This window comes from Fistularia commersonii, chromosome 6, assembly GCF_037954325.1.
Source record: "Fistularia commersonii isolate RoL2024-O1a breed Wild chromosome 6, RoL_Fcom_v1.0, whole genome shotgun sequence".
Taxonomy (NCBI): Eukaryota; Metazoa; Chordata; class Actinopteri; order Syngnathiformes; family Fistulariidae; genus Fistularia; species Fistularia commersonii.
This window is the reverse complement of record NC_141289.1, coordinates 8723591-8740085: the sequence shown is the minus strand read 5'-3', so window position 1 is coordinate 8740085 and position 16495 is coordinate 8723591. Positions and strand designations below refer to the sequence as shown.

General features: G+C 41.6%; 2 protein-coding genes across 2 annotated transcripts; one reads left to right on the top strand and one right to left on the bottom strand.

The window, feature by feature from the left end:
* Positions 1–166: 166 nt before the first annotated feature.
* trim25l (tripartite motif containing 25, like) lies at positions 167–10910 on the bottom strand. The gene is made up of 15 exons (XM_086147474.1): positions 10184–10910; positions 8940–9035; positions 8602–8835; positions 8032–8191; positions 7892–7924; positions 6369–6407; positions 6230–6274; positions 5831–5878; positions 5676–5735; positions 5019–5255; positions 4838–4951; positions 4679–4714; positions 4230–4298; positions 2561–2626; positions 167–1348 (listed from the first exon to the last, which is right to left on the bottom strand). Exons 1-15 carry the CDS (start codon positions 10790–10792, stop codon positions 774–776), a joined length of 2421 nt encoding a protein of 806 aa, XP_086003600.1. The 5' UTR covers positions 10793–10910; the 3' UTR covers positions 167–773.
* Positions 10911–12841: 1931 nt separating this feature from the next.
* nudt15 (nudix (nucleoside diphosphate linked moiety X)-type motif 15) lies at positions 12842–16460 on the top strand. Its single transcript, XM_086147473.1, has 3 exons — positions 12842–13077; positions 15740–15936; positions 16018–16460. The coding sequence occupies exons 1-3, from the start codon at positions 12929–12931 to the stop codon at positions 16125–16127; spliced, it is 456 nt and encodes a 151-aa protein (XP_086003599.1). The 5' UTR covers positions 12842–12928; the 3' UTR covers positions 16128–16460.
* The last annotated feature ends 35 nt before the right edge of the window (positions 16461–16495 follow it).

Sequence of the window (16495 nt, the reverse complement as noted above, 5' to 3'; positions counted from 1 at the left end):
TCGGATGTCAAATAAAAAAAAAAGACTACAATGTTTCCTACATGTGAGCACCTAATTTTTAATCCATCAACGAGCAATTCACATTGAATGTATTGTAGATGTGGTTCTTAGCTGAGATTATTTTAAAACTTGAAATTGAAGACACTTTAAATTCATTTTCCATCGTGCTAGTAGCATCTTTGACCCACAAACGCAACCTCAAATGCTCTGACACAGGCAACAGCTGATGCTCCTCGGAGATATTTTGCATTTACTGTATATAGTCTTAAATGGTTACAATTTGTTATTAGAGCCTAAATATGCTTTACATTTTGTCACAACAGCATTTATGGTACTTTTCCCACTGGCTGACATCTTGGCTTACCTGAACAGACCAAGAACTGGCTTGGACTAGCTTAAACTGTCTCAAACTAGCTTAAATTATCTTTAATTGGCTTAAAGTAACTCAAACTAGATGTATCCAGGCTCAAATTAGGTTAAAAAGTCTTAAACTAGCTTGAACTTTCTTGAAGTGACTCAAACTGGGTTAAAAATGCTCAAACTAGCTTAAACAGGCTTAAACCGGCCTAAACTAGCTAGCCGTTTACACAAAACACCTGGAGACTTTTAATCTGACAGATATTTTTATTTTATATTTGATTTTCAATTTTCACATGAAAATACTAATACTAGTATTATTAATACTAATACCTTTAATAGCATTAGCTTGTTTTGAGAAAAGTGACCTTATTATCAAGTAGTGCTAACATCCGGTCTGGAAGTTGCAACTGACCTCATATAGGGCAGATCTTAACGCTGTCTGTTATGGAGCTGAACTGTCCCAGGGCAAAGTCCAGGCCCACCCCGACTCCACACCCGACCCCGAAGGCGGCGTACAGCGGCTGGGTGAAGTTGGCGCGGAAGGTGTGGAGGTGCGTCAGGTTCTCGGCCACGCTGTAGAAGGAGAGCGCACCCGCGGACAAATCCAGGTAAACGCCCAAACGCGGGGAGTAGGTAATCGGGATGTCCTTCTTGTCGTTGTCGTGCATGGCCGTACAGCAGGTGTCCGAGAGTTCCAGGGTCCACGACTGGGCGTTGTATCCGATCCCCGCCCTGGCGTCGGAGCCTTTCCTGCTGAGCGCCCCGTACGCCACGCCCACGGAGGAGCCCCGGCCCCGCCACTCCACCTCCCAGTAGGAGCGCTGGGCGTGGAGGGGGCTCTGGCACATCACCTGCGTCCAGCCGTCGAAGCGCTGCGGGGTGTCGGTGCAGGGTTGCGCCGCCGCCTGCAGGCTGGCTTTGGTGTTGCCTTCGGAGAGGAGCAGCCGGCGGTGGGCCGAGGCGGGGTTGAGCGTCTGGCTCACAGAATCTGTGGAAGAAAAGCCCAACGAGTCCAAGTGTCGGCGAGTACTACTAGTACTACCTTTTTGAATAATTGCTATATTTCAAGTTGTTTTTTTTTTCCAGAAAACTCTGAGCACAGTCATATATTGAATAAGGAGTTGATTTAGTAAAAAAAAAAAAAAAATGAAAAGGAGTTTAAGAAATTCAGAATCTTCTTCTTCTCCTTTCAGCTTTTCCCTTCAGGGGTCGCCACAGCAAATCAAACCTTCTCCATCTAACCCTCTTCTCTGTATTACTCTCTCTCACACCAACTAACTTCATATTTCAATTACATTCAATCTTTGCAGTTACTGCTAACAGTTAAGACAATTCATATTTCATTATATTTCTTATTCTTCCTCCTTTCTACAATTATCTATTACTGTTATGTTTTTTACTTGAAACTCTGGCACAACAATTTCCTTCAGGATTAATAAAGTTCTTCTCTTCTCTTCTCTTCTCTTCTCTTCTCTTCTCTTCTCTTCTCTTCTCTTCTCTTCTCTATATCCGCTCTCTCTACGTCCATAAATCTTCTCCTTGGTCTTCCTCAAGACCTCCTGCCTGGCAGCTCCAATTCCAGCATCCGTCTACCAATATACTCACCATCCCTCATCTGTACACGACCCAAACATCTCAGTCTGGCCTCTCTGACCTCCTCTCCAAAACATTAATATGTGCTGTTCCTCTGATAGTTTAAGAAATTCTGAATATTTATCTCTATCTTTACCTCACTGTCTACTGTACTTGTAGAATATTACTTAACTACTTGACTACGTTGATCTCTGCATGTTGTATTTTGAATTTTCATAACTGTGTAATATGTTATTGTAAATTCCCTGTAAGAGTTAACATGAGTTAATAATAAATAAATAAAGTATGAAGCTGGACAAGCATAAAAGAATGTAGAGTCACAAATTTTTATGTTAATGTTGAGTTTATGTTGATGCTTGTTTTTATGTGATTTTGGGGTTGCTGGGAATTTTGTGTGTTTTATTTGGGGTGCAAGGAATTCTTTTTCTTTTTATTTTTATCCTGTAATTGAGCGGGAACAGTAGCTGTACTTCAGGCTTGTGTGGCGTGGCTGTGGCCAACAACAGCTATTGCTTATTTTAATGGACGTTTTACCGTCAACTAGGTGTTTTCCCTGACTAAAATGCTACAATATAATGAAGTCATCCCCCATTGCATTAAAACTCACATTGCAGGAACTCCTCTCTGGTCCTGGGCTCCGCAGCCTCAATGCTGTTGAAGTTGATTTCTCTCACTGGTTGAATGAAATAACATAATGAGCGGCACAATTTATGGATCTTCTCATTGCATGTATTGAGCGTCTTCCCTTGGCGATACAACAGCTTTCACACTTTTTCACAGCTGCATCCTGATACTTGATGCATGCATTACTAATGTAGGAAATGTAGTTTCAAGCACATAAAATGTATATCTATCCTCTTAAGACTCCAAATACTTGATAATAGGAAATTTAAAGAAATTGTAAAAATACAGTACGTTTAGCACAATATTTGACAGGCAAATCAGAACCAAGACCAGGCCTGGGCAATTTCCGGCCCAGGGGCCAAATATGGCCCTTTAGGTATCCCCATCCGGCCCACATGAGGTCAATCAACACATGACTGAAAAATATTTTATTCCTTTCACGTTGTACGAATGTGTTGCTTGTCTGTTACCGTTGGTTTCGGCCTTCCAACACAGTTCAGGTTTCTAATGTGGCTCCATGTAAAAATTAATCGCCAAGCCCTGAAAGACTCTTAATTTTCCACGAAAAATCTCCCGATCAGGGACATTGGTATTTTCAAGTTTAATTTGCCCATAACTCAATTTGCTCGTATATCAAATTAAATTTCCCCATCGAAAGGATTTGTAATGCTATTAATCCGTTCCAGCCCCCCCAAAACCACATAATTTTTTGGTGCTTTTAAATATGAAAAATGTACTTTATAGATAATAAATAATGCATAAAAAAATAACAATGTATATAATAAAATAGAATGTAAAGACTGGCTTTATGAAGTGTTGTCACCTTGGAGACTGGACAAAGATGCCGGCTGCATCGCTTAACTTTACTTACTTACTCGCTGCACAATTTATTGCTGAATTTAACTGACACACTATGCTATACTAACTCGCTGAACTTAATTTGCTACTATTAAAAAAATAATAACTAAAGATTCGTTTGGCTTTCTTCTCTAAATTTCCTGGCTTTCACCTGCAGGGTGTTTCAATAAAAAAACCTTTCAAAAGGTTTCAAAAAAGAACCGAAGCAAGTGCAGTTTCACGACCTGTTGCAGCTTTTTCAGGACGTTTCTTTTCAAAAAACTCTAAATTTTCTCCCATATTCCCAACATTAATTTCCTGCAAAACCTCCTCTGTAAACAACAGGCACATCTTGTGTTTTTCAATGATTTCATGCGTTTTTATCTGAGCTCGGCTTGTATTACAACCAAGTGCAGCTCCTATCTTTGAAAATCCATCGGTGGATTCCTCCCTCAGAGCTAAAACTGTTGCATCCGTGCTGCAGGTCCTTCATTCAACTGGCTGTCAGATTGTTCAACACTACAAGCACATTAAGACTTTTCTCGCATGTAGCACGGCACGGATGCTGCTCACAAGAATCCCAGAATGCTCTTTTTTGCACCACGCCACTATCTCCAGCCCTTTTTTGCTCTACCTCTAACGCTATTTTTTTACACCTTCATTTATGCAATATTTGAAATTATATTGTGTACAAGTTCCCCAACTTTTACTTTTATAGTCACTGTCCTACATAAGACATTCCTTTTTACACTTTTCCTTCGTTTTATATCACGTATTATATTGTATATCCTGTTAACAGAGGTGCAGTCACTCACATCCAGGGAACGCAGAGGGGAGATTCATGGAATCGGACTCCGGCAGGTCCAGGAACAGACCAGGGTTCACTGGGAGGACAGAGAATAATTGAACAGGTGCATTCAAGTGAAGTGGCTTTTAGAGACAGGAGGCAGAGCTGGAGGCAGCAGAGATGAAGATGGTGAGGTTTCAGAAGGAGAGCGCATGTAAGACGTTCTGAAGGTAAAGTGTCAGGTAGTTTGGATGTGGGCAGAAGAGTAATGGCGAAGGATTGTACGGTAAGAGCTGCTGGGCCGGAGGTTTACAGGAAGACCAGAGAGGTTTATGGACGGAAGGAAAGAAGACATGGAGTTAGCTGATGAGAGGAGAAGGTTAGATGGAGTTAGATGATGGCGGTGGCCTCCTGATGGAAGGAGCCCAAAGAAGAAGAGGACAGAGTCGAGTGAAGGGACAGAAAGAGGCATTTTACCCTCCGTTGGTGTTTCGGGCAGAGCAGTCATTCCCCCTGTGGAACGGAGCATATATCATTTACAAGTTACAAAGGTGAAAATCTTCTCCGTAATGGTCAGTCAAGGTAGAATACGAGACAAATGCTCCTATCAGGGAGGATCCGGATCTCTGATCTTACAGGAGTTTGCACCCACAGGTGGGCTGTCATTCAGGGAGCTGATCGGGGTGGCAGGCGTCGTGCCGCGGCGATGGGAGCGGAAGATGCTGCTGATCGATGCCATCCGACTGAAACCTGACCGAACACAGGAGGAGATCAGCAAATCTCGAGGGGGGATTTTGTGCAAAAGCGCATCCCCTACCTCCTCTTGGAGCTGGTGCAGGAGCAGGTGGGACCGCAGGAGTTGGGGTGGTGTTGATCTGGCTGGATCTACTCCAGAGAGAGCGGGACTCTCTGTGGCTCGGAGCTGGGCTCGGGGTGGGGGTCGGTCTGATGCTCAGCCTTGGGCCGGAGTTTGTGCTGGGTGCAGGGCTGGGTGCAGAGCTGGGTGCAGGGCTGGGTGCAGGGCTGGGTCCAGGGCTGGGGTGGGTCTCCCTCACTGTTTTAAAGACCCAAGCCAATTCAGATCAGCTTAACAGCTGATCAAGCTTCTTTATCTACCTTGCAGTTGGCGTTGATCCAAACCAGACTTGGAGACAATTCATTCATCACTATTACATTTAGTAGTCAGAATGAGAGAAACTCAGTTTGTCGCCGAGGTCCAATTTATAAATGTATAAAATAAAAATAAGGTAAAAACAAAAGTGAAAATAAAGTGAACTTCAACGTCTGTAAATAAACTGTACCCCTGTGCTAATGGCTGTAGGTTCTTAAATAAGTGTACATTTGCAGACCTGCAACTTGCAGACAATCTTTGAATAATGCAGTTAGTTATAGTATATAATTACAGACTGACTGTTACAAAGCATTGCTGAATAGTGATCGCAAAGTGTTTGAAACATAAGCATCAGCAAGTTACCGGTCTCTGTCTTCCTCTCCCTCTCTCTCGTCCTTTGTCCATCCCGTGGTCTTTCTTGGTCTGCGGCAAAGTGGAAACACGGATACATACGTGTCCTTCCCTTTGAACACCGCTGTAGTTTAATTGTATTTCAGGGATTTGACATTGATTCTCACCTCGTGGCGTGTCTCTGCTCCTCACATCTTGACCTCTCAAGCCCAGACCTAAATATAAAAATAAGTAAATATTCAAATACACTCTCTATAAACGACTGCTTGTCTCTTACAGCAGAATTAATTTTGATATCCGATCTATCTGTGGTTTGTAAAGGGGCTGCAAATAAATAAATGAATAAATAAATAAATAAATGATCTGTTATAAATATTTATTTTGGCAAGAATAGGAAATGAATCAATATAAATGAAAGACTTTTATGGTGCAATTCTTTCAATGGACTTGAAACTTCTCCCCTTAAAATGCATTGGTGAGGAATAATGTCCGCCAATGGTTTTCTTAAATCATGTTGTTGCTTAAGCCTGCAATAAAAATGGATGATGGCAGAGAAAAGGATGTACCTGGCGAGCGCTGATTTGTGTTGCGTTGGCCCAGACCCGAGAACACTGCAGAGAAGGCAAGAATTTACCAGATAAATCTTTTTTAGATGTATATGATATATACCAAAAAATATAAAATCTAACAAGAAAAAAACCTTACGTTTCAAGATGCCAGCTTTCGGCCCGGCGCTGCCCTTAGCTGGACGAGATAAGATATTGTTACATGTGACTGCAGTCTTTGAAATTGATGGCTCACTACTTTTTTTTTTCCAACTGCTTACACACTACAAGGCACAAAAACAGGCATAGAGCAAAACATCCTCTCAAGTCTCGAAAACTGTAAACACATTTTCCGCTTTACGCTCATTTTGCTATTCAAAATGGCATATTTAAATGCACTGAACGTGATTCTCTGCATGAGACACAACAATTTGACATAAAGTCACATGTTTACCATTTCAAAACACTTATTTTTTCCACAATTAAAAAAGTCGTCCGAAAAACACTGACTTCTTTGGTGAAAAATTAGAAAGATAAGTGTATTAATAGCATGTGTGTGTCTTTCCAAATATATTCTGTTCGGGTGAATGATCTGAAAAAAAACTCGCCACAATTTGAAGCGTTTTAGTATTTCAGCTACGCGTACTAAATATGAGAGTGATTCTCAATGTACCCAAAAGTGTGTAGTTGGTTAAGATAAAATATGGACGAAGTCTGTGGCTTTGGGTGCAAAAGTTTGATTTCGATTTTGCTTCATTTTGCAGGAGATAGAAGATATTTTGTGGTTTGAGTGTGTGGTTTAGTTGAATTGTGCCAAGTCAGGGGTCTCAGACTCCTGGCCCGCGGGCCAATTGTGGCCCTCGGAACAATATTTTGTGGCCCCCTCCCTGAAATCAAATCTTTGTTAGTGTGGCCAGCGCGTTCTTTGTCACATGCATCTGGGGGTTTTATACAGTGGGTTTTCAAAAAAAAACGGCAATGAAAAAATTAAAAAGTAACTTTACAATGTATTTTTTGCTTGGAAATTTGAAAACAAAACAAAACAAAATTTTTTGATGAAAAAATGTCTAGTGACATTGTTAAAACAATCTTCTCTTTTCTTATTTCTATAAAAAACACAAAAACGATAGAAAAAACAACGGGCAAAAATAAAAAGATTGACTTAATATCCAGAATAGCCACCATTAGTCTTGTAAACATTACCTCCCCTTCTTATTCATGCTACAAATCAATTTTCTCAGAAATTCTAGTGGGAAATTTTCTCGCAGTGACAAGAATTTCTCTTTTAACTCAACAATATTTTTGGGTGTAATTTCATCTGTTTTTTTTTATTCTATTTTTTTAATATTAATTCGTCATGTATTTTTTAGAGGAACAGTTCATTACATATAAGGATTCTTACAATTTACAATTACAATTGTACAATCTTACAATTTGTTTATCTCCTTTACAGTAAAACAAAGGAAAAATTTGGACTTAGTGTTACTTCTTGGTATTGATTTTACTGGACCAGCACACGTGACATCAAATAAGGCCATATACGGCCTCCAGACCAAAATGAGTGTGACACCCCTGTGTTAAGTAGCTGGAAAAACTAGCTTAGTTTGCAAAACATGTGTTTTTGCAGTCGGCAAAGGTTTTTTATTTATAATAAAGTTAGTATTTGTTAGGTTGTAAACTCACCATCTCCTAATGTGAGCAGCGTTGTATCATTGACTGGAGAAGAGCAGGTGATACGTTGGTGTGACAAAAGACAAAAAGGATCAAGTAAAGGTAAATAGAAGAAAAAGCAAAAAAAGAAAAGCAAGACACTTGCAACGGACCTTGTTTGGTGATCTTGCTGAGCTCCTGGTTGCACAGGTCCTCCACCTGCTCTCTGAGGTCCAGTACAGTATCCCGTACGGGCTCGAAGGAAGCTTCCAGATTGACCCTCACGACTGGAAGGTTCCCTGAGTCCAGGGGGCCACGGAGTGATTCAAACATCTGGGGGAAAGTTATGTTTGGTAAATGTGTCTAATGTATATGTATGACCAGCAACTCCTCCATGCGAAATATCTGGAACAGTGAAACCAAAGGGGAATGAAATTCTGTTATACATTCTGATGCGGCTCCTCGAGATGTTATTCTCACACGTTCTGCTTGCGCATCTCAGCGCTGAGAAACTGGCGAGTGTCTGTAAATAATTACATCTGTTCTTTTCTTTTCTTGTTTTCTCATGAGGGTTTTACAAGTCTTCAATTAGACTTTTCCTTCAATCAAACAACTTCATTTGCCAGAACAACACTGATCTGAGGAGAAGGGACCTCTGTATTCATTGTCAGCACCTTCAAAGTGCAGAACATCCCAGAATTTCAAAATGTATCATAAAGACCTTGAAACAATCCTGCCTGTACCTGCAGGTAGTGGATGTTGTCTTCACACTGAACCAAGTCCTTCATCTCTGCGTCCCTCTTCTTCAGCATTTCGATCTCAGCCTCCAGATTGTCCGTCACTTCCTGCGCGTGGCCCAGCTTCTCCATGTTGGCCCGGTCCAGGACGTCCTCCAGCAGCTCCTGCAGGCGCTCCACAGAGCGCTGCAGCTCCAACAGCACCTGCCCCGTGTCGTTGTGCACCCTGTCGGCAGAGCGCTGGCGGGAAAGCAGCGGAGAGCCACATCGTCACACTGTGAGATCTCAAAGTGTGATCACAAAAGAAAAAAATGGTCTTTCATCCAAGATACGGGGGAACCAACCTTGACCAGCTCCATTGTCTTCTGCAGGTCTTTCAGCTCCTGTTCTCTGTCTTTCAGCCTCTGCTGATTCTCTGCCTGCATCTCTGACACCACTTTCTAAATGCCGAGACAAAAAAAAAAAAGCAGCTTGGATCAACCACAGTGCCAGACGCAGGAGGAACTTGGGCACAAAGACAGGCAGCAAAGGGCGGTGCTCGGCCTGTGAGCTTTATGAATGGACAGGAATGTAGACTGGAATGTGTTCAGGCATCTCGATGACACGCTTAGGGAGAAAAGACAGCGTTTTGAAAAGAAACCCCGTCACAAAGAAGACGAGGCCAGCAGGAAGCAGGTCTAGAAGCAGAATGACTCGTTCCATCCACAGTGGAAATGTGTGACAAACAGTCGTTCCGTGTCGTCCCGTAGTTATCTTTTATATTGTCAACTCCTTGTGTTTCTCCTTGTGCTGGGTGTTTCCATAAAATGTAAATAAAAAAAGAGGGGGGAAAAAAAACTTCCTTATATGTCCGACAGAAAATGTTTTGATTTTGTATGTGTCTCACATTTTGAGTCAAGGGAAAATTTGGGAAAAAGCATAATTTTACTGCCTGGTAGATGTAGTGTTAGTTGATGAACATGAAATTTTATAAAAAATTGTCTTTTGTGTTGTTTTTGCTAATTCTTTACTATTAAAAGGTAAAATTTCTACTAACTTTTTACTGTATGTTTTGTTTTTTTAAAGAATCTTGGAATCCCTTGATACATTTTTGATAAATAATACTGCTGTAGAAATCTGATGGTTGCCATGACTACCATGGATGTATTTTTAGTTTTAGTCATTTTCTGTTACAATTTTCTGAACCATCTAAGCGCAATTTTACAGAAATGTACTGATCTTGTATCTGTTTTGGGTGCCAGTACGGTTCGGAAAATGGAAAAGATGCCCAGGCATGTCAAGTTCAACGGTATTTGTTGTTCGTTCAATGAGTAGATAAAGGTACCCCATGTTCCCCCCCCCCCATGATCCGCTTGCTTGTGGTGCCATGTATCCACTTAGACATTTAGGACATTTAATTTGCAGAGATGTTTGGCTTTCTCTCGAATAGGATTGGAAAATGCCGATGCTACTTAATCAACACTGCAACACCAATGACATCAGTTACATTGAAGACAATGCAGTTCATATGGTAGCTCACACCAGCACAATGTCCATGATAATATTGATGATATAAAAATCTATTTTCACACCAACCATCTGCACTTACCTGTTTCTCCAAGCGCTCAGCTTTCGTAGACACACAATCGTGGCCTTTGTGCTGGTTGCTGGTGCACAGCCAGCAGATGAACATCTTGCACTGGCGACAGAAGAACTCTTGCAGGTACTTGTGCTGGGTGCAGATCTTCTCCGCCAGGTTGCTCGTCGGAGGGATCAGCTCGTGCTGCTTGAGGGACTTTTTGGTCTGGTGGGGCTTGAGGTGGGCTGCGCAGAATGAGCTCATGCATGCCAGGCAGCTCTTGACCGCTGCCCGGGCCTCTCCTTTGCACATGTCGCACTGCACGGCCGAGTTGGACATCTTACCCCTGGACTTGGAAGAGGAGGAGGAAGTCCCATGCGTGCTTCCATTGCGGTTGGTTTTGCGGAGCTGCTCCACGGCTTCGGCCAGCATTGTGTTCCTGGACAAAGAGGGCTTGGGGCAAAAGGTCTGCCGACACTGGGGGCAGCTGTAGATCCCCTTTGGGTCGTCCTTGCTCCAGTAGTCCTTGATGCAGGCCATGCAGTAGCTGTGGCCGCAGGGAATGGTGACCGGATCATTGGGGAGCTCCAGACACACAGGGCAATTAAACTGCTCTTCTGTCCAGAGTTTGCCACTCATGGTGATGAAAAAGACACTTAGATGTCGCAGAAATAGTGTTCGAATATTCAAAAATATATTCCAGAAAGACTACAAATTGAGATTTTTCATGGACACGCTGAGGTTCAAATGCTGTGCTTTCAAGAGCGTCTGTCTCAGATGGAAGCTAAGGAGAAATGATCTGGGAGGAGCCGGAGCCACCAGGCAGGTCTAGCGGGGAAAACAGGTGTTGGTTGGAAACCCGCTTAATGCCACAATAGAGGTGTGAATGCTTCTATCCTCTCAGAATTCTAGTAGCAGAAGCAAGCAAAATAGAAAATATAATGACTTGGAACTTAGGGGTATCCTGGATCGGTCAAATAATTACAGTTTTCCAGATTGATAATATCAAAGTGTCTGCAAATCTAAAAGTGTCCTAATTCTAATCAGCACATCATTTCAAAAACTTTCTGTCTGGTGTTCATTCATTCAAACCTTATACACTGAAATAGGTGTGATAAAATATTCACTAGAAGCCTTCAGCCGTAATAAACAGGTGTAACATGTCACTAGATGGTACTGTTATACCAGTTTATACAAAAGGATCCTGTGCAGAACATTTCCTTATGCATTCATACAACATGGTGTGTTTCGAACATATTATAGTCCAACAAGACTGGATGCATTTATTTATACAAAAAAAGCTGATATCAAATTGTGGAAATACTCTGCAAAAGTCCTGCATTCAAAACCCAATTGAATTTAAAAACATCAATTAATCATAGATGGATTTTAAGTAGTACAAGTAAAACACTTATTGTCTTGACAGATGGTTCAGCATGAAAAATGGCATTTTTGTGTTAAGGGTCTTGCCATGTGGGCTCAAGAACACTTCAGAAAACCATTGTCAGTTAATACATTTTGTCGCCGGATGTACAAATGTAAATTAAAACTGTACAATGCAAAGCAAAAGCCAGAAACCCCACAGGCTTCTCTGGGCCCAAAGCTCATATGAAATGGACTGACGGGAAGTAGAAAAGTGTGCTGTGGTCTGATGAGTCTACATTTCAAATGGTTTTGGAAATAAGTGACGTCATGTCCTCTGGGCCAAAGAAGAAAAGGACCGTCCCAATTGATATCAGCACAAAGTTCAAAAGCCAGCGTCGGTGATGGTAAAGGGGTGTGTTCGTGCCCATGGCAGGGGGGAAGTTGCACATGTGTGAAGGCACCATTAATACTGAAGGTTGCTTTTGGAGGTACATATGCTGCCATCCAAGCAGCGTATTTTTAAGGGTCCCTGCATATTTCAGCAAGACAAAAGCAAGCAACATTCTGCACGCATTACAACAGCGTGGCCTTGTAGTAAGAGTGCGGGTACCAGGCTGGCCTGTCTGCAGTCCAGACTTGTCTTCTATTGAAAATGCGTGGCACATTATGAGGCACAAAATATGACATTGTAGACCCTGGACTGTTAAACAACTGAAGTTGTAGATAAAGCAAAAATGGGAAAGAATTCCACTAACAACATTTTAAACATTGAAACATTTTGTGTCCTCAGATCCAAAACGCTTACTGAGTGTGATGTAACAGAGAGGTAAAAATACCCTTATCCCACCTTTTTTTGAATGTGTTGCAGGCGTCAAATTCAAAATGAGTGAATATTTGCAAAAGAAAACATTCAAGTTAACGGTTTGAACATTAACATATCTTGTCTTTGTGGTGCATTGAAGTGAATCTTGATTTGAAAAAGTTTTACAGAACGTTTACAGAACGTTTACACAAGTTTTACCAACTTCATTTGTACTAACAATATTGTCTTGAATCACCATGCAACCAAAGAGTGCACCAAAACCAGGTTGTCAAGAGAGTTCCCCGTAAGCCTTGCGCCAGTAAATTAAAAAATGACGAAGTCATGAACGACAATATAAAGATGTACTTAACCACGAGGATGAATTACCTACATGGACGTAAACATGACTAATATTTATAAAGACAAAAAAAATTACACTTAATTTAAATCTATGCTTTCAATTCGAGCTTTAAGGCGTATCCGGAAACGCTTGGCAGTGCTTCCTCTTGCGCTGACTGATTAGCTTAGCACAGCTTAGCACCCCGCCATAGCACAGACGCGTTAGCTAGCATTTTCTGCTATGACAATGTCTCACGTTTAAAGACAAAATGTCTGTTAAGACCGTTAAACGTCCGGGGGTCGGTGTCGGTGTGCTGGTAGTAGACCCGGCCCACCCAGAGTGTGTCCTTCTGGGGAAACGGATAAGCGCGATGGGAAATGGCAAGTACCAACTCCCCGGCGGCCACCTGGAGTTCGGGTGGGTGAATTTTCCAGGGTTAACAAACTCCATTCATAAATCTGGACGTTTGAACGCCTCACGGAACCGGCCGCCAGGGGAGACACAGATCTGCACTCGAGTTATCATCTGCTTTTCCGTCGTAATGGCAATCACTTTCATAATGCCGATTCCAACCCAAATGCTCAGCTATGATATATGGACGTGCTTAAGTTGCGTCACTGCGATCACCTGTCTAATAGATGTGGTTTCACTAATTTGTAATATTTTTGAATGGAGTTTGGGCGGTGTATTACAGTGTGCTATATGAAGACAGCTACTTCAGATTGTCGAGGACTGGAAGTTTTAGTCAGTAAAATCCATCCATCCATCCATGTATATATATTTTTTCCTGCAAGCATCGATAACCAAACCTGCTGTATAGCCTGGACATTATTTCACATTTTATATCTGATGTTAATATTTTGGAGTAAAAATAGCTTCAGTTGGCCAATAGCAAAAAAAGGTTACAAATCATCATAAAAGTATTACATTTACAAACACCCTCCATGTGTAACTGTACTTAAATGTGTTGAAGAAGAGCTTAGACCCCCGAAGGCCACACTTTCAGTGTGTAATAAATAATAAAACATTACTAGATGTCTAACAACAACAAGATGCTGAATTAAAGTCAGGCAGTCTTGGAATTTTAGTTAAAAATATACAAACCAGGCTGATGTTACAATGCAATGTTGTAATTGGGCTGGTAGACTTAAAAACACAATGAAGTTATGTTCAAATGCCTAGCGACTGGAAGGTGTTGGATTTGGAATTATTATTGAAAGAATGCATTTTGAAGTCAGTTACTGCCAGTGTTCAAAATTAGCTGGCAGTCGATGACTTGATGTTGTTGCGGAAATTTTTTGGAGGCTTATTGTAGAAAATTGGTGAATAACAAAGAATGGTATGAATGGTCTTTGGATGTTTATTTTGAGGCCTCAAAAGGCACAAATCATGCCGAGCACGGAGTAGTCTCTAGGAGAGTATAAGGAAAACACAGCAGGTCTGGGTTTTTATGCATAGAGGGGAGGCACCATTTTGAAGGACACATTCCATCAGTCAGGAGATGTGTCTGCGTTGGTATTTCGTATGAGATAGAGAAGGACACATTGTTTAGAAAAGGACACTTTGTCTGGAGGACAGACAGTTGATCAAGCAAGGACACCTCCTTCGAGGCTGAGCACATGCTACCTGACTTGTCGGTCTGCCCTCTCTGAATGGAGACATGGGCTCCGACAATAAGCACAGTTTTCCCACAGAACAGTAAAGTTAAAGTTACATAAACTATTTCCACAACGATCCCCCCTTTTGATCATTCTTTGATTAACTATAATAGTACAGACACAGAGAGCAGTTTTTCAGTAAACACAATCCCTTTTGGGGTTTCAGCGTTCATTTAATTAATTTACTGTTGGAAATGACGCTGTTTCGCTTTTGTCGCAGGAGTTCGGACACTAGGCCCAGCATAGCATATCCCTCTAACGTTTTGGTGGTAGTTGGAAAATAAGATACCGATGATAGTAGTGACAACACGGTACATGTCCGCTCCCAGTTGTCCAAGCCATTCTTGTAATGTTCTTTCTTCACAAAACTACCATACATCTGCTCTGGCTACGCTTAGCTTGGTCACTTTCTCTCACCTACTTGCGTTTATGGTTTTCATACAGCAACTCGCTTTCATATGTCCCACATCAATTCCTCTTCTGTCAGTCATTACAGGTGTAAAAATTGGTGGCCATGCATTTATGCATTTCTCCTAGTTATTGGGAAAAATTTCTCGAGCATTTTGCAACTGTCGGCCCTATTATCATACATGTATAGTTCCAGTATACGAGTACAGTTACCGTTTGAAAACAATTATGGCACAATCAGCAGTCCCCGTCGTGCTCTTGAACAGATAGATAGATTTACTGCCTTTGCTGCATCTGTCATATCCTTCAGCCATAGATTTCTGTCTTGGAAGCCTGTTTCTATGCTGATGGCTGACACCTTCAAACAATTAGACTTAGTTGTGGGATTTTGAACCCCTGTGAAATTTCTTAATCTTGGACAAACTATGGTCCTCTAATTTTGGAAATAGTGCATTTCAGCAGTTTGTTGGATAGACTGGAATTTATCAGTTCTCCTCCCTAGACATCGGTCCTCTCTCTCTGTTCACTTTTAGTTGAGGTAGAGGAGGATTACAATCCTGGTGATCAGCCACCAATGGTCCAGGAGGTCCCCAACGGATCTTCAGCTATCCCGCTTCTAACACCAAACTGTTAAATAGAATATTTCCATAACAATGTAACAACCCAACAGCTAACTAAATGTGATGGGGGGCTGATGGGAATACATAATATCGATGCTGTATTTTACATATTCATCTGTAAAATGTTCATATTGGCTAAAAATAATGAGCCTCGTGATACAAATTGGCTAGCGCCTTGCACGGCCATCTATGAATGCTAACTACTGTAAAGCGCTAAGTTGAGACAATTTACTATTTCAGTCAGGGTTCACTCATTTCGAAGAGACGTGCTTGTCATCTACAATCCAAGCGTTGACGAAATCTGAAAATTAATTTTTGTCAGACTGATGACACAAATGTGTTGAAAGTGCTGCACAGGAATGACTGAGCAACAATTTTTGTGTTTCTCTGCAGGGAGACGTGGGAAGACTGTGCTCACAGAGAGGTGTTAGAGGAAGCAGGGGTGCATTTGGTGAACGTACGCTTTGCGTCAGTGGTGAACTCTGTCAGAGTGGAGGAGCAGTACCACTATGTCACCATCATTATGCAAGGAGAAATGGACCGGGGGCGTTCTGAGGAGCCAAGCAACCTGGAACCAGAGAAGAATGAAGGTGTGTGAGAATTGCTCTAAAATACATACAGGTACATCCAAGTGGAAGTCAGTCAGAGAATGCTTTCTTCTCCCCTCCAAGGCTGGACGTGGACACGTTGGGACCAGTTTCCCCCTGAGGATCAGCTCTTCATGCCCCTGGCTGGTCTGAGACAACAAGGATATAGACCTTTCAGTGACACAGAAACTTGAAAACTGACATGATCTGTAGACTTTCCTCAAGACAGAACACAACACAAACAGTGCACAAAGACCTCATCAGCAATGGTTTAAGTTCCTTATTTAATTTTTTTGCATTTCATACAACAGTTACAAGTAACAGGCCTTCAGAAGGACTGCTCTGCATTCATGCAATATTAGTTAGTGACTGAAATTAAATCCAAATATATTTATTCATATTTTAAAAAATCCTATAAGCAAAAATACACTGTATTTACATGTGTTGCTCTTGCATAGCTGATTGTAAGTGTCCTTTCTTGCATGTTATCACTGAGTTTTTATCACAATATTCCATGGAATTTGACATTTAGAGAGGCGCATAAACATTTTTGAACTTCCAG

Excerpts from the sequence above, each read along its gene's own strand:
- trim25l (XM_086147474.1), bottom strand. The coding sequence starts at position 10,792 with ATGAGTGGCAAACTCTGGACAGAAGAGCAGTTTAATTGCCCTGTGTGT. Across the intron at positions 8,836-8,939 it reads AGACAATGGAGCTGGTCAAG|CGCTCTGCCGACAGGGTGCA; the intron begins GTTGGTTCCCCC and ends CTTTCCCGCCAG. Across the intron at positions 7,925-8,031 it reads CAGCAAGATCACCAAACAAG|TCAATGATACAACGCTGCTC; the intron begins GTCCGTTGCAAG and ends GCTCTTCTCCAG.
- nudt15 (XM_086147473.1), top strand. The coding sequence starts at position 12,929 with ATGTCTGTTAAGACCGTTAAACGTCCGGGGGTCGGTGTCGGTGTGCTG. Across the intron at positions 13,078-15,739 it reads GGCGGCCACCTGGAGTTCGG|GGAGACGTGGGAAGACTGTG; the intron begins GTGGGTGAATTT and ends GTTTCTCTGCAG. Across the intron at positions 15,937-16,017 it reads GGAACCAGAGAAGAATGAAG|GCTGGACGTGGACACGTTGG; the intron begins GTGTGTGAGAAT and ends CTCCCCTCCAAG.